The following is an 18319-nucleotide window of genomic DNA, read 5'->3' as shown; positions in this document are numbered from 1 at the left end:
TTTCTTTTTTTGAGATTCCTAAGTCATGTTTTTGATGTGATCTGTTGTTCTCCAAGGGCTTTTCCTGTGCTGGCTGAAGACTGCAGTGCCCATCCAAGCCATGCCAAGGTCTGTGTAGGCACTTGCATCTGGAGGCCAAGTCTTGCTTTGTCCGAAGGCAGTGGCGGAAGGGACTGTGCTCAGCCCAAGACATCCACAGGAGCTTAACTCCCAAGTTAAGCCAGAGGGAGGGAAGGAATGCTGGAGATAGGACGAGGCAGGAGGAAAGTTGTCCTTTGCCCACATCTTCCTTGTGATCCAGGTCTCTTCCCCATCTGCCTACTGTTGCTGCCAGGCTGGTGCTTGGAGGCAGAGGACAGGGCAGAGGCAGCGAAGCGGGAGGCTCCCTGGCCGCCGCGCTGCCCTGAACAGCGCCAGGTGAGGGCGGCCTTGGCGGCCGCACCAGGGCTGCTCCGGAGCTGCTCCCTTCAAACCCATCCAGGCCCGGGCCATGAGCGGTGACTACTCCCTTCCTCTGCAGACTGGCACCGGAGAGAGAAATCTCCGAGAACACAACTCGCTCACCGTGAACTGCGGAGGGACCCGGGCCTGGATCCCCTCTCCCTGCCCTGGAGGTTACGCACAGCCAGAGCTCAAGCGGCTGGTGGGTTTTTGGCTCTGAGGAAGACTGACCCTCTCCCTTCCCGGTCCCCCATCCCCTGGGACACTTGTGACCCTGTGTCCGAGCTTCAGGTTTTGCACATTTAAAAATACCTCTGATTTATCAGCCACAAAGCAGGACGAGCAGGGAGAGATGAAGTCAGCCTGGCTCGGGGGGGAGAGGGGACGTGTCCTTCAGGGCAGCCGCCGGCTCAGAGGGCCCCAGTAGCCCTGCAATGTGTTTCTGCAAGGGGAAAACACTCCAGGAAAGCTTGGCATGAACTTTCCAGGTGAACAAAACAAACATTCAGTGCTAATCGACTCAATCCCTGTTAATAAATTGACTCCAAGGAAAAGCAGATTCCCATCAGCATGATTCACACAGGGAGAGAAAGGGAGCTCTGCCGTTGGGACGGATGAAGGCAATTCCTGGAAACGCGTTTTTTTCCGGGCTGCAGCCGGAGCCGCTGCTGCCGCCTCCTGGCTGTCTCCGAGGTGCTGGCTCTGCAGCTCATCCCAGAGGCTTTGGGAGCAGCAGCAAGTCCCAAACTGACACCGCTTCAATCACAAAGTCACATACAGCCCTGTGCTTGCTCTCCTGTTGCTCTCACAGATTCACCATTTTAAGCAAGGACTTACCTTGTTTGGTTAACCTTGCTTGCTCCAACTTCATTCTGTAGCAACTCCCTAGGCCAAACTTCAGAAACTTTCCCAGCAGATGCTCTTTTTGCAGGGTGACGGCGCTGCCAGAGGGTTAGAGAGGGAGACAGGCAGCTTCCTACCATAGCAAAGTAGTCCAGGAACGCCACAGAAAAAGGGGAAATTCCTTACACGACATTCATAACTCTTCTGGGAAAGCAGGGATTTGGGGGAAGAGCCGTTGCTTACTATTAGTACCTATTTTTGATGCAATCACTGACAGAAACCTTACTTACTAGCTCTGTTTGTCCAAAACAGACTACACATGTCTTATTTTGGGTAAAGCTCTGGAGACTGAGCAGCTTGAACAGCAGAGAAACTTGATTAAAACAAACCAAGATCCAAAAAGCTTCCTAGCAGCACCTGGAGCTGCTGTCGTTCATTCACACCTGAGGAAAAATAAAACCTGAGCTGACCATACTTCGTGAGAAGTCGAATAGTGACAACATGAAAGCACTCAGCACCTCTTGGGAAAAAAGCATCATTCCCAAATGCAAGATGTAGCTGAGAACTTTTCCAGAGTTTGGTAAAAAAGACGAGCAATGCTCTAAGAAGTAGTTCGGATTGTGCACCTGCCAATATAACTGTGCATTAGCAGCTTCACAAGAAACAGCTCTAAGATCTGCAATAAAACTCTGCCAGCGCTGACCTTTCACAGCACAAGCGAGGAAAGGTTAGAGGCATTCCTAAGGATCGGGGCTCAAATCCTGGCAGGCCTGGATTATGTCAGGATGCTGGTACAGAAAGAGATGGCTGCTGGAGACTCTCCAAAGGGTCACACATTAGGAAGTCTGGCAGAGGGACAGGGCACCAAGAAAGAAACAAATGCAGTTCAGGCCTATTATCAAACCCTACCTAGCAGCAGATACATCAGTCTAAAGCTGAACAGGCTTTCTCGTTTCCCCATCTGAAGCTTTCAGGACAATGCACAAAACCCTCTAGTTGCATTTTCCCTTCCACTCCCCATCATTTTGAAAGCCTAAACCCTAGTGAAATGTCACAATTGAGCAAGGGGTAAGTTCTACACAGGGTGATGTCTGACATGCTATCAATTCTTGGACATGTTTGGGAAGAACAATTCAACCAAAACTGGAGAGGAAGGAGATTATGAACATTACAGAACAAGATTTTATTGCATAAGAGCTGTAGTTTCACGCGGTCCATGCTTATTCATTCAATAAGCAGTTTTTGCAGAAAGTGTTGGAACAAAGCAAAAAAAAAAGTCACTCTAGACTCTGTTGAAACATATAACCCATAAAGAACAGTATAACAAGTCATGTTTTAATAGATTTATAAAATTCATATATACAAAACAGTAAACTAAGTCACCAAAGCTATAAAATACACTTTTTACACATCACAATATAATTTTATCTAGTACACAGTTTTCATAAATTGAAACTATCACAGCAAGTAGCTGCTTCTATTGTGGATGCTGTTTTGGTGCTAGAAAGACACTTATGTGAGCAGTCTAAAACTGTGCTTTTATTTTATGCATTTTTTACCTCCTTTTGTCTTTTTTTTTGTATTTTGTTATTTTTAAAGTATTTTTTTCTGTGAATTTTTAGAAAATTAAGGCTAAACTCAGGCCTTTCCTGCCCAATGTAGTGAACTGGTTTAAAAAAGAATGATATTGCATAGTATGTGTGTTAGAATGCATAGGCACCACAGAGCGAGTAAACTGCGGAATAAAGGATAACATTTCAGTCGGCTTCCTACCTACACGATTGCGTCACAAGATAACTTAGTGTTTTCTCAATTTGCTTTCATACCTATTGATTCCATAAACAAGACAACTCATCACAAGAGCAATAAATACTAGCCATTTTGTTACGTGGAGTCCCCAGAAATACTGCTTAATGCGTAGCATCACTTCAAGCTCAGTACACGTTCCAGATAATGTAATAAGTTCACTAGAAAAAAAAAAAAAAACCACTTTTTGTCCTGCAGACTGTAATGGCTCCAAGGTGAATGGAAGTCTGAGCACAAGTTGTCAACCCCAAGTCTACCCTGCACACTTGCCAAGCCTTGTGAACTACCAAAAGGTCATTTGTCTTCCACATCCCCCCTCTCTCCCTGCTATCTTCCCTCAGCTTTTGGGTCAAACCACCTGCACACAGGTTTAGCATAGAAGATTTATGGGAAGCGTTAGCAGGGAAGCAGTGCTGGTCAAAACCAGTTACTTCCTTCATAAGAAGGTCTTCCTCAAGTCCTACATACCCCCCCAGAATTTTGCTTTCCTTCAAATTGTAGCTCTCATTTAAACAATGAAAACATCTCCTGGCTTGCCATTCCCCTGAAATATTCCTCACAGTCTGATATCTCGAAGACAGGTTAAGTAGTTGTTAGAACGGAGCAAGATGCATTGTCTGGCCAGAGATCTGCCTACCCTATCTTAGAAGGAATCGAGTCTTAGCACCCACTTATGGGCAGACGAAGAGAGATTTACACTGGGAGGGTGTGCAACAACAGCAGTGCCAGCTGCTGTTAACAGACACGCAGCCAACAGTCCTCCTGTAGTCGGTCAAAGCGGCTGGATCAACGCATTTCATTTCAATACACAGTCCCCAAGCACCATCAGCTTTCGGGATGTGTTTTGAAAATCGCTCCCCTCTCTTGCTCCCTTCCAATATACTTGGTTTTTGGCACAGAATGCCCATCTTGGAAGTCACTGCTGCTCCTTCTTGTCTGACTGGGATTGTCTTCACATCAGACAGAAGAGGAGAGCTCCAGACATGTGCCAAGAGCTTGGCTGTGATACAGGGTGTCATGTCAAGCTCCAAACCACCAGCACTGGCAGTCTAGTACCTCCATGCTCCTCCCCACCCAACACAAAGACAAGCATATCAACACACAGACAAACTTCACTGCTTTCCAAATGCCATTAGAAAGATAAAAGAATCAAGCTAAGCTGTTCAACCACCAAGATGAGCAAAGAGACAGCATCACTTGGCTAGCAGAGCAGCAGTTTCAGCTCCAAACAGCCTGGCTTTACTCATTTCCATCTATGCAAAAAAAAAAAGTGTTAAGAAAAGTGTCCACTTCACAGCACAACGCAGGGATCACCCCAGCTAATTACAAAACAGGCAATATTAAAAAGCACTGGATCTTGCATTGTCTTGCCCGTATTTCCTCACTAAGCTAGATAGTCCTCATCTAGAAACGTGTGGAGACAATATTAGTTCAGCTCAAGTCTGGCACATGCCAGTCAAGACTCTTGTCCTACAATGGACACGCCCCAGAAATCTGTTAAAAAATCATTTAATTCAGATGTTCTACACCTGCTACTGAAACATCCTGCCCACCATTTCCCGTGTTACAGAATTAGTAAAGACTACACTGAGGTAAAGAGTTGGCAGTGCTACATGAAATCCCCTATGCTGCATGATTTTATACTAGAAAAATGATATATAGATTAATAGTAAGTAAACCTACAGGAATCAATGTTTAGTTTTCATTGAGAGATCAAGTTTTAGTGTATAGGGCAAGCTGCGTTGTGTGGAGGTATTCTTGCATATCTTCATTTTGTCTCAAGCTGGCACCAAATAGCCCTGCTGGAAATTTGATGCCATAAACAAAGCTACGTCGGGGGTCAAAACTCGCCAGCTGAAAACCAGAGGGCCTTTTACAGACTTTCTATAATTTGCTGCAGTGGATTTTCCTCCTCTCCTAGCAAAATGGAAAAGGTCCATACATAGAAAAGATGACAAAATGTGGAGCTAAATATAAAGACAGACACCCAAAGAAGGCAGAAGGCACATTAAAAACAAAAAAAGGCAAAAAAAATGTCTTCAGTGGAAGACAATTGTCTGATATTAAAAAAACCTGCTTCTTCCTTCAGTGGTTCCATGTCTACTCCTTTGATTACTTTTGATTCTAGGATTCTCTGCAAATTACAATAACCAGAACTACTGAATACCTGGAGAGTTGTAGGGCAACTGCTCCAACTGGACTCTCTCTCACACTCAGAACTACTTCAGATACCCTATTAAAATGAAGCTTTATCTGCAGTGCAATGTATAGAGGAGATCTTAGTACCTATTTCCCTACAGTTTCTTGCAATTAATACCAATTTCTGCATTACGTTTGCTTTGTTGAAGTTCAGGTGTAAGTTAGCTCTGAAAGCCTGCAAAAAAAAAAATCATTTTGGGAGCTCCTTTATGCTGGTATCACGTCTAGTCCTAGGTTTGAATGCAGTACTTTTAAAACCTAAACATTTATCAAAATTAGCAAATCAAATAATCTACGTTATTGTACTGGATGAAATAAGACCGACATTTAGTGTCAAATTAAACACCTCTTCATGAACTGCAGTGTGAAGTTGAGTGATCAATAATTTCAGTTTCATAATTTCAGTATCTTCAACATTGAAACTACGTAATTGCTTTAAAGTGACAACTGCCTATTAAAGATGCCATTTATACAAATTACTTCTGAAAATAAAGAAAACTGTTAATTTAATTTCAATTCATTGGTAATGCCATCTAGAAATTAGCCTGTTCAGAAAACAACAGCATCAGTTTGAAGCAATGGTACTGACACTATACTGAGTTTCCAGTCCTGTTTTCAGGACATCAAATACAAAGCAGTGTTTAGTAAAAGACTCCCAATAGTTAGTTTTTTTGCCAAGTTGCAAGATTGCATCAATCTCTCCTGCATGCACATGCTGCAAGCACTTCCTCCCTTTGTCCTTGCAAGAGACAACACATTTGAAACTCCCCCGCCAATGACCTGCGGGTATCAGAGTGGGACCAGAAAAAGGCTTTTTTTAAAGCAGTTGCTCAAGGGCTTCATCTGATTATCATCCTGCCTGTGACCCATTTCCTGACCAGCCAAATGAACAATAACCCCATAAAGTTAACAAAAAAGATGTTCTCTCCAGCTGTGTTTACCTGCAAAGTTCTCCAGGATGTCACTTAAAATAAAGTCGCCAGTTGTTTCTTGTGAAAGCACCGAGCAAGGGGTCAAGCCTGTCCTGACACGGTTGTACAACCTACGCCAATTAAATTCTGTGTTAGCAATTTACTGGGTTCCATAATATGGATTTCTGTCTTTCTTGTACTACCACATACCTTGGAAAAACAAAACCACCCAAAATCTCAGCTGTGGCAAGAAGCAGATCCTGTATTTAGCAGCAGCAGAAATATACCTGCCACTTAAAAAGCAATTCTTCTCCCTCAAATGGCCACAGGTCATATCTGTTGCAGACTTGAGAAGCACTTAACCTGTGCAAAAAGATTTTCTTCATCTTGCGTTCTTGGTGTGAACCGCTAACCCCAAAGTTGGGCAGAAAACAGAGCCTTCAAATACCAGATTCTATACAGCCAAAACTACTGATTTCCACCTGTGGTCTAGAGCTTTGTGCTGAGGCCCATTTTATTACCAGAAAGAAGGGCAATAGTGGGTCTGAGGTCATCAAACTGGCTCCCTAAAACTCTGATAAATTGTGCAAAATTGCCCTATTGTATAAGAAAGCTTACTAGCAACCTTGACAGCTCAATAAGAGTTATCTCATGCTATTTCTTTTCCAGGTGCAACAGATTAAGTTAGATAAATATACATCGCACTATTAGATCTGTTCTGAGTTTTAAATCTCCAAGGTGACTAAGGATACAAAATCATGGATGATCATGAAGAGAAAAACAAAACAGGAAATTCCACACTATGCCTCCCAGGTAAAACTACAGTAGATGCAGACATAAAACTGAGGTAATTCTCTAGAAAGATATAGTTGAAAGGGAATATTTAACTCAACTGAGAAAAACACATCAGCCAATCCAGGAAATTTAGTGAAGCAACAAAATGCACAACGAATTGGGAAATAAAGTCAAATGTCTGTATGAAGTGGAGGTCACTACCAGCACTCCAAGAATATCTGGAAGTGTTGAAAGGAGTCTCCACTTGAGCAGATGGGCTAGCTTAGAGCAGTGAACCCTCTACAACGAGCAAGCTGTTCTTTGCATCAATTAGTGCTGAAACACTACCTTTTCAAATGTAATAATTTAAAGATTTCTCCCCATCTGAAGATTGGTGATTCTCATGACATTTTCTCTTCAAGGTTAAAAATGAATAAATATTAAAAAGACAAATTTGGATCGGGTTTTTTAAAAAAAGACCTCTTACAAGGAAGCTAATTCCCATTTAAGTTGGCTAAGTAATGGAAGCTTAAATTTAAATTTGATTTTCCTGTCTGCAACTTTTAACTTGCTTATTACCTCAGTACTATGCGCTTTACATAGCATTATAAAACAGTCACGCGTTTTTCACTCCGAAATCCGCAGCAAAAGAAAACCAGATTGCTACATAAGGAAACTATTCACCAATCTGAACATCTGCAGACTTCAGAGGAAGAAAAAAGAAAAGATTTCAGATTTTATCCAAATCAACATGAAAAGACAACGGAGCAGGGTTTTTTTAGACCACATTTCCCATCGGATTACCAGCTGAAGTAAATGTTGCTTGTTTTGACATGCCATTACAGTCTCAAAGGGGATAAGAACTCCAGGGAACCTGCTGACTTTGTATGGGTATGAATAGCCCTTCAGGTTTTATTCTTAGATAAAACTATGACACCAATTGCACAGTAAACTACGGTTAAAAATTAGCTAAAACACACCACTACAATGCTGAGATAAAAGGCAGATCTTAAGTTTGTCCATGTACCCCACTGCAATAGAAAAGATCTGACTTATCTGTACGTGGAAAGGCACCTCAGTTACACGAGTTCGAGAAAGCTAGAAAATTAACAGTTCATATAACAACATTAATTGTAGCCTCTTGCAACTTTACACACAAACCATTGCCTGAAATGGGCACTCTAAACTTGACTGTACTCGTAATTACATGTGCATTAATACAGGCTAAAGATCCCATTAAGACACAGATTAAGGGCTAATTTTACAGCAAGGTCCTGCTGTCCAAATACATCAGTGCAGTTGTAAAACTGGGACCTCTAGAGTGTTCAGCCTTCCTATAAGGTTGGCTCTCGGGAGCTAGTCAAGCAGCTGCCGTACTACCCAAACCTCTGCTTCAGAGTTTAATCAGCTTTCCTACTTCTAAAACCAGATAAACCCCTGTCACATGAGAGATTAAACCTTCACAAATGCTGTCAAATGCTCCAGGTGTGAGAGCAGGGCTGAACTGGCATGAAGTGCATCTCACTACAGCACCTGCTGTCCACATGCATGGTCAGATGCTCTGGCACAGGCTGCTTTACCAGGGCAATCTGTTTCCCCATGGTGTAATACCCTTGCCACATAGTGCAAAATAAACCTTTCTCCATATTAGCCACATCATAGATTTCCCATCCAATTTCCTCCAGTATTGGTTTCCTTTATAAAGACTGTCTCAGGCCTTGGCTTCAGGAGACTCATGCAAAACCTTCAGACAAGAGCTGTGCATCCACCTTGAAAAGTGGACCCTAGATCCTTGGCAGAGTTGAATATGCACTCAAGACCTAGTTACATACCCAAGGTTGATAAGAACACAACTTGGTTAACATTCACCAATACAGCTACCAATCTTGTTATGTTTTAGATTAGTTGGATTAATTCAGCACCTCCAAACTACAAAAAAGGCAGTTTGTATTACTAGTGTCTTTGAGAATAAACATATTCATTTAAAACAAAGTGTCTTCCTTACATGGTTTCTCAGAGAAAAAAAAATATGTAAGAAGGCAGAAGGTGGTTATGTTATTCAGTATTCCAAACTAGGTAAAGAACACCTACAATGGCCAGTTTCAGTAGTGTTTCTAGTCCAAATGATTCAGTAGCTAACATCAACATTTGACTCCTTCAGCCTATAGCTCCTCTGTTTGGACTGGCTAGTTTACAGCATTCCTGAGCCAAGTAAATAGCATGGGTCCTCCACCACATGCAAGGGCCATAAAGAAAGAATAAAACCTTTGATCTAACCCTCTGGCAAATCTTAACAGAATATGGGCTGCTCTCCTTCACTGCAACATAATATCCTTCAGATTCTCTTGAAGGATGGTGTCCTTCACGGCGTGAAACACGAAGCGGATGTTTTCAGTGTCTATGGCAGTGGTGAAGTGATGGAAGAGCGGCTTGCTGCGGTTCCTCCTCTTTCTGTCAAAGCACTGCACCAGGTAACGCTGAACATCTTCTAGCCTGTGAGGGTCACCCTTAAAGTCCGAGAAATACTTCTTAATGCTGACAGTCTTTACCTTCTCGACAAGAAGATCCATCTTGTTGAGGAATAGGATAATAGAAACATTAAAGAAAAGCTTGTTATTGACTATTGTCTCAAAGATATTCATGGACTCCACAAGTCTGTTTGTGCGCCTGTCTTCCATAAGGACCTGATCGTATTCACTGGAGGAGACCATGAACAAGATTGAAGTTATTCCATCAAAGCACTGGAACCACTTCTGACGCTGAGATCTCTGTCCACCTACATCCACCATCTTGAAGGGTATTTTTTTAATGATGAAATCATGCTCTACTATTCCTTTAGTGGCTTTTCTAGCCAGCAAAATATCTTGTTTGCTGGGGAAGTAATTCTGCAAAAGAAAGAAGAATGTCAGAAGTCTACCGATTGTTTGAAAAAAAACCCACACATTATCAAAGTGATAAAAAAAAATCAAAGACTCTTTAGTAATTGGATAATAATGATTAGTAATAATGATGGATTTGAAATATATCAGGTGAACAAACAAACACTCAGTTTCATAATAATGGACTGTTAACCAGTTATCTCAATACAGTTGTAAAATGTTACCATAAGAGTGAGACATGAGAAAAAAAGATACAGGACAATTATTCACATTTTATTCTCCAAGCTTCCAATTTTCAATTGGAAGTTTATTTTATTCCAAGAAATTTCTTACCTGTGTTATCACCATACAGATACTGTTTGTTAAAACAGATCTCTGAATCATTACTGCATGATTTCAGAATATTTCAGAATATTTAAGGTTGGAAGGGACCTCTACAGATCATCTAGTCCAACCTTCCTGCTCAAGCAGGCACACCTAGAGCATGTGGCACAGGGTGGCATCCAGGAGGGTTTTGAAGACCTCCAATGATGTTTTGGAGAATTAATTTTTCAGATTTTTACAGGTTTTTCTTTTACAAAGGACACCATTTTTACAAAGCATATTGTGCAAACGTTAGTCAAAACGCTTGTTCCACGCTTGCATCACAACGAGCAGTAAGTAAAGCAACGTGGGCTACTGCAGCTAGTGGCCTGGTCACCACTGCAGAGCAATTTGTTGTTCAGAAACTCAGCAATGTTGCTGTTCAGGAACATCATTTCCTGCTCCTGCTCCTCCTGCTTGTTTCCTTACAGAGACCTAGACCGGGAGGGTTTTGATTCATGTCTTATATCCTTGGGCTCTTCTATTCCAGAAAGAAGTTTTGTCTTACCAGCTGACCAATCCGATCCAGGTTATCCAAGAAGTACTTCACTGATTCACCCTGTGGAAAAGGAAGACGGCAACTAATCACAGCTTGTCATTGGAGCCTTAATATAAGCAAAACTTGTCCAAAACAGAACAAAGCCCCAAAAGCTCAAAACAACAAAACTGAACTCCCCCAAACATTCTGAAGCCCTTCTCCTTCTAAACAGTTTACCTTCTAGGCTCAGTGGACTTGCTGATGTTGTAGAAGATCCTTTAGCAGTTGCTTTGAAAAGAAGAATGTATGTGTGCAAATGTCCAGCAGTTTGTCAACACAGTTGCTTTTCTGCTGCACTCAAACGAAGTGCTGTTTTACATTAGTGGATACAAGAAAGCTTACACACACTTCTGAAAAATAATAAAATTGTTTTCAGGTAGAGGACAATGTCAGCTTTCCTTTTGGAAAGGAACTGTCCTTAGCAAAAGCCTATCCTACTTCACTTCTATTTCTTTTCTTCGAATGAAGTTGATCTGTTAAGTTCACAAGTGTCTTCACTGTTTGGGACCCTGGCCTTGCAGTTGCAGCTATCTCACAGAAAAGATGAATTAAGAAGTCCTTTTGCTTTCTAATATTTCTAGGTAATGAGCTTGTTACAGCGCAGGGCCAAGCAGTGACCAAATTGACAGGAGGGACCCTCACCCCACTCCTACACTTGCACATTTACAAAGAGCTACCCTGTATCACAAAAGATTGACAGCGCATTGCTGATAGACCAAAAAAGACAGACTTTTTTCTGGACAGGGAAGAAGTTTCCAAAGAACAACTGCTCTAAGAGCTTCCTTACAATCATGAATTTTCATAAGGTGAAAGTAATTTCCTGTATTTTTTGGCACTCTGCTGGATCAGAAGAGATATCACAGACTACATGAGTAAGAAGAAATGTCTTCCTGCCCAGCATTAGTCATATCTAAGATATATATATATATATATATAAAAGATAGGTAAGATATATAATAGATAGCTTGGCAGAGCCAAGGAGGCAAAGATCACTTAAGTTTAAATAATAATACAAGACCTATCTATTGTGCTTTGTCCTAGACAATGTATTTAGATGTGTGCCATGCCTGTGAACAGGCCGTCTCTGATGCAACTTGTTCTTGTTTTACAGCGAGTTGCTTTCAAAGTCCTTGCGTTGTCCGTGCAGCCTCCCACGCTCGGAAGAGGAAACAGCTGTACGTGTGTCAACTGCTGGGATACACAAGCAGCTTCACCTGATTTACGGCTCCTGCCTCCCTATTTCCTGCCTTGCACACCAGGCACTTAAATAATTTGCACGCTTAGAGGAAAGGAACAGATCAATGTAAAAATATATGCTCATTTCTTCAGTGATTTAGGGAGAACAGACAGGCTTGATTTCCTGCAAAGCTCTTAATGATTTGTAAATAAGCCAAACAATTCACTGAAGGAAATTTTAAGCAATATTTGCGAAACACTTGGAGCGTGGGGTAGCCAAGTGGGATTGCTGGAGCAGGTGTGAACAGCGCCCGCAGGAAGCAGCAGAGCCCAAGATGCCTGAATAGGCTCTGCTAGCTCAGGATTCCAAGATATCCAGTACTGAGGTCAAAATATTTCCTTCCAGTCAAAACAAAACCTGCAACCTCCAGATAGATAGGATAATATAGACATGAAGTAGTAACTGCTGCCAATACTAAAGTGTTGGTCAACACCACCTAATTTATTGAAATGCAGAAGCAAAGGAGACTGCAGGTGTTAGGAATATTTTGCATCAGTATCTTCTTTTTTATTTAGAACTGCATTAGCCAAATATTCATTAAACATACACTTTTTCTTTCTTTTAAATTATAGGAAATTGATAGAAATATTAATTAGTTTTAAAACTTAGATTTAGATGCATTCCAAAATTGCACTTGCATATATGTTGGAATTCCCACAACTCAGGAAGAAGTTTTATGGATTATGCATTAAGCTTCTGTAGAGCTACCTCACATGCATAGGGTGTGCATATACATATTTTCCACAAACACAGATACAAACAGTCTCTCAGAATTCTCCATTTAAGGCAAAACAATATTAAAATCTGAAAGTATCAGCTGCCACTCATATGTTAAACTTTTTTTTTTTCTCTTCAAGACAGTGAGCAAAATAAGCTTTTTTGGCTTTCTCAACTCAAATTTTTTGCGTTTCTCCAAAGTCATCCAGCCATTTAAATTGCATTCAACAGCTGGCTTAGCAATTCAAATGTGCTCGTGTTCCAGATTTTAGCTAGTTACTTCTGGCTTACCAGCATGACTTGCTATAAAAGTGACAGCAAACATAAGAGTTAACTTTTGCAATTGATTCACATATTTTTAATATCTTCATGTAGAGTGGCAATTCACACTTAACTATTTAATAGATGAGATGAAAATATTTACACACCTAAAGATGATAAAAATGGTGCATTTGCTTAGCATGACTCAAGGACAACAAAAAACCCCTAAAGCCCAAGCCAGATCCACCAATCTTTTGCGGGAGGGTATCAAGGAAAGCCCTCACAGCTCAAGGAACTTCCTCAGATCAACCATACCCACAGAAGTCTGTCTGTCCTCCGGCACTTTGGATTTAGGGAGGATTCTTCCTGTATTTCACTCATATAACACTACTTCCTTCTATTTTTTTTCTTTAAACACTGATGCTGTACTGGAACATTTTACATTCAAGTCATATCAACAAATCACAAGCAGGATGACCACTATCTATTCTGCTGTTGATACAAGCCAGCTAGCTATTTTTTCCTCGTGTATAAATCAAGCTGTCAAAACGCTGCCTTCCATCCGTGCCCTGTACTGTCTGGGACAGGGCTACAAAAGAGTAACCTCCATGTTAAGAATTTTACATAATTCAAATGCTCCTTTTTAGTACACAGGAGCACAGTGTGGACCCTAAGTCTTCCTTAACTTCTTGCTCACCACACAAGAGTTAGGACCAACGCTCAGATGATTCATTCCTGCGCTGTTAATCTCTTCTCCCTCTGCAGTACATATCCTCTGAGTAACCCTTTTGCCAAGTGGGACCAAGAGGAGGAATAAGAGATGATGTTCCCATTGTTCAGGGCATGAGTCACGGCACATCTGGGAACTGGGGGAATCGAGAAACACAAACAGGACGCCTAAAAGGAGCCCACAAGTTCCACAGTGCAGCTTCAGGGTTGGATTTTATTTATTTTTATTTTCTGCTTAAATGCCTTACCCACATTATGAAGTTGGTGGAGCCATAGAAAATAGTACACTTCACTTAAAGTGAGAGGTGCTGCAGAAAGATGAAAGGTAATCGTAAAAAAATGACACTCCTGCTCCTTGAAAAAACATCCTAGAGCCCCCTTTTTATTTTTATTCTTTTTAAAACTTAGACAACTTTAAACAGGAGTAGTAAAATTTTCAAGGAGAAAAAGCTGCCCAACTAAGGAATATTCATTCCTTTTTTTTTATATATATTTTTTACTTTTGGAGTATTTCCTCAACATAAGATCCAAAAACTTTACCATAAAAACAACTAACTGAATTTAACATCTCTGTGCCTTGAGTCTAGATTCATATAACACAAGAAAGCTGCCCACAGAAACATTATAACTAATCTGGAATTGCTTTCGTTGCCATTGATGGCCTCATTGTAAAAAGCAAGTAGAAAAAACTTGGGCAGAGTTCCCAGGCAGTTTTTACTCCATGAAAATAAGCACAAAACAGATCATATGGAGAACACTTCTAAACAGTCATAAAAAAGCAGTAGCAAGAAGATAGGTTCTGCAAAACATTTAGCATATAGTATTTAGCATAGTGCCACTTCAACCCTCAGCCAGTTATTCAAAGCAACAGTCGGTTAAATCAAAAATGATAATGAAACACACTATTGTCTAGTTACCTAAAAGACTCATTTAAAACTTCTTTGGAAATAAAGAAAAAAAAACTTTTCTCCAAATTCTGTTTTAAACCAAGAGACTTGAAAGGGGACCCTCTGTTCCAAATTGGCTTTTTTCCTTTCCTTGTCCCAAGGCTCTTTTGACATAATATTAATTTAGCCCTTCCTGATCACTCTGTCTCTAGCTGCTAAATTTAGAGTGAACAATTTAAGGTAGACCTGTCAGTCTTAGCCTGTTTCAGATGATAAATTAAACCACAGAGGAAGGAAATGTTGTACCTCAAGGAAGCATATAATACAGATCTAACAAGATTCCCACAAATACAGGAAAATACCAGGAGAAAAAGAGACTGTAGCTACCACAGACTGCATCAGAATCTGCAAGGAGGAAGCTGCAGTGACCTGAATAAAAGAGCGGCAATGTCCCCATCACACCCTGCATGCACAGATGGTACAAAACGCCCAGCAGCAGGGCTGAGAAACACAGAAGAAACCCAGAAGGCCCCAGAAACAAGACGGAGATTCTCCCAATGTCAAGTTCTCAAGATCTCAAATGCAGGAAAGTGACAGACTTAAAGCATCAATACAGAACTTCCTCCAGAGTCACTGTTTGCCTAAGTGCTATTTGAATGTGGTTGCCAAAAGCACATAGTAAAAGAAAACACAAAGCTAATTTGCAAGTAAAAACCTTTGTTTTTCAGGCAAAAATACTGGAGCCTTCCTATCTTCCCATTTCCTGATGTTTGTAAGGGGTTTGAATGTCATTAATTCAAATGTTCTACAAAAGCAAGATAACTGAAGCAGAGGCCCAAAGGAAGAGCATGGCTGGGAGCTACAAGTAGACATGGCAGTAGAAGACGATCAGCAACTGCCATACAAGACCATACAAGATCAGCCTTTTTTTTTTTTTTTCCTGGATACTGAGCTTAGAAAACAAAATTCCAGCAGTAGAGATGGACAGAGAAGGTTTTTTAATGAGACCTACTCAATACAATGAGCAGCTTAACACAATAACCCAAGCAAACTCCAAATGTGCAGATACTGCTCCCCTTCCACAGCCCTGTCTGAATCCAACGGCATTACAAGCCTTCTAAAAATCTCGAAGAACTAGGTTTAAAATTCTCCTGAGGGGCAAATGCACCTCAAAAAGACACCCTCACTCCTTAAAAGACCCCTGCCAGTTCTTACACGGCCTCACTGGTAACTGGGCATGGATTTACTGCTGGGTGAACTGTATTTTTGCTCCCTGAGCGCGCAGATGAATTCTAAGCAGTTCTTTTCCGAGCAGATAAGCGTGTCTGTGCATGTTAAGAGCTCACTCGGAAAGATGCAGAAGTAAACCCAAGCAGCAATGGAAATGCTTATGCCCATTGCACACCTTAATTCTGCTCTACAGATATACTACATGCTGCCTGGACACTGAAATTTACTGTCACAGGACAATTTTTTCAATTAATCACCAATTACTAGGTAGAGATGGACTATTTATTTCTCCTTATTTAGGCCATGCAGAATCCACATCCAATCTGTTTAGCTTCCTCCTTAACACCAGACCGAGCTGTTGGCTCCCATCCAGTGGCTCCAGTGCTTATCCAAGTTGCTGCTATCTGTACCCTAAAAACACATCAGCTACAAAAAGGAAGGAACTTAGAGCCTAATGATTCTAAAAACTACATCTTCTTTCTAATGCCTAGTAACAGAGTGCAGGTACCAAGTGTTACTGTTGGAAGATACTATAAAAATTAAATCCTTGACAGCTCAGTGCAAACAAGCAATGCAAAAATCTGTTGATCTGACCAATTCAGGACGGCTTCTACAGACTCTTCCAGGCTTTTGATATTGTATGCTTTATGGCATGCAAAAAGAAAGTGATTGAATATTTTATTTTCCCAGAAATACTAGGCTAATCTGAATATGCATCTCAGCAATAAAAACTGTAGATCCTTGTGACTGGGTGGAATTTCAGCCTGACATCTACAAAACCCCGTTAACAGAAACAGAGTTCTTGTGGCTGATGTGGAGCAACTCCTACATACGTTAGCTCCCCATGCAGATACGGGCGTTTTTACGACAATTAAAACCAGTGACTCTTTTCAGAAGTGTTGCAAGAAAACAAATGACTGTTTTCCTGAAATTCCAGGCATTTCTACACCCACAGAATGTACAGTAGATGAATTACTCTGGATACTACGTTAATAATTTTGTTCCTTTGTCTCGAATACATGCATGAGCAACAGAGCCTGGATCCAACTGTATCCAACCTCGGAGTGTGCACAGCTCACCCACTCATCCTGGCACGAGGGGACGGGGCAGCGAGTCCTAAGTGTCCCATGAAAGGATTCCTTCCTGTTTCCCTGCCAACTGCCCAAGCGAATCATTGTCTAAAAGGACGGCGCGCGCCCTTTCATCTCGGACACCGGAGGTTCTCTGTGAAGCAGAACTAACGCTGCCAACCCCACTTCTCATGCTGAGCACAGCCAGCCAAAATGCCTAGGAGAAGACTACAGAAAGCTGCAATCTGGTCTCAAGTTAAGAAAATCCAGAGCTGTAAAAGGTGCTTCCACAATCCGGTTCAATTAATAGGAAATTATCTTGTTTATTCTTAATGGGCAGTTGCCATGCAAAAATGTGCATTTTCAGTGAATGTGTCAGAATTCAGAAGCAACTAGATGTTTTTCTCAGCCTGCAGAAAGCTGTATAATCACATTAAGTGACCCTAGTCTCATGCTTTGTTTTCAGCAGCTCTGCACACAAACCTGTAATTTGCACAGTTTACAGAAGACATCTGTAGAACTACAATCATCACAGACAGAAGTGCTACCTTGTGAATTAATCCAGCCAGTGGTGCTGACTATTCAATTAAGGCTAAATCACAAGTTGACCAGTGATTTTCCCTTTCAAATCTTATCGGATAAAGGAATGAGAAATAAATATCTGAAATCTTGCATACTGAAAAAAAAAAACCAGCTAACACCAGCCATGAGAGAATGTTGAGCTTGGACTTTTCCATGGCAAGCAGCCAGCTGGAAAGCTAAGCAACCAGAATGCATTTACAGCAGACATAACCTTGAGTATCTTGTAGAACTCTGCTTTCTACTCCACTTATACACTAATGTATTTGCTGCAAAGTGTCAAAATATTTCAGCTTAGATGGTTCTGAAAACACCAGCTCAGAAATCTTTTACTGAAATTTGTCTGTTTGCATTGAGATGATGACAAAGACTGGAATCTATTTACCTATCACCCTTACTTAAGGCATTATTTTAAAAACTGATTTTCCCCTTTTCTTTAAAGCATTTTTTTCTGTGTGCAAACAGCTAAGAGGTATTTAAATAAAGTATGCACTAAAATGATGATCTTGCAAGATGCAGAAAGCTCAGTATTTGAAATGGGTTAGATTTTAGGGGGAATGTGAAGTAAAACGCAAGGTAGTTTTTAATTACACTTGGGTATGCTATTTAAAAGCTTCTTTCCCTTAAAAGCAATTTAAGTGTATAGGCCCTAGAGTACAGAAAAACACTGCAATGCACACTGCTTTTTGAAGTTTTACACCATGCCCATTATCTGCACGTCTCAATAGGCTGAACAATATCAAATGCAAGACCTGCAAGTCTTTGGGGGACTCCTCAACCTAGTTTCCATCTGTGTTCTCTAGAAATATCTCATTTGCCCTAGAAAGGAATAGCCACTCCTTTTTTTTTTTTTTT

The 18319-nt window shown here is 41.0% G+C and overlaps 1 protein-coding gene across 1 annotated transcript in view; it reads right to left on the bottom strand.

The window, feature by feature from the left end:
* Nucleotides 1-3562: 3562 nt before the first annotated feature.
* The window catches only part of GNA12 (G protein subunit alpha 12), a 40637-nt gene continuing 25880 nt past the window's right edge, over nt 3563-18319 (bottom strand). The window contains exons 3-4 of the mRNA XM_026054238.1: nt 10725-10775; nt 3563-9859 (exon numbers count right to left, since the gene is read on the bottom strand). Of these exons, the coding sequence (XP_025910023.1) occupies nt 9290-9859; nt 10725-10775 (621 nt within the window). The 3' untranslated portion in view covers nt 3563-9289. The remainder of the gene's footprint in view (nt 9860-10724; nt 10776-18319) is intronic.

This window comes from Nothoprocta perdicaria, unplaced genomic scaffold (assembly GCF_003342845.1).
Source record: "Nothoprocta perdicaria isolate Ctin4 unplaced genomic scaffold, notPer1 scaffold_12, whole genome shotgun sequence".
NCBI lineage: Eukaryota > Metazoa > Chordata > Aves > Tinamiformes > Tinamidae > Nothoprocta > Nothoprocta perdicaria.
This window is presented reverse-complemented; position numbering and strand designations above follow the sequence as displayed.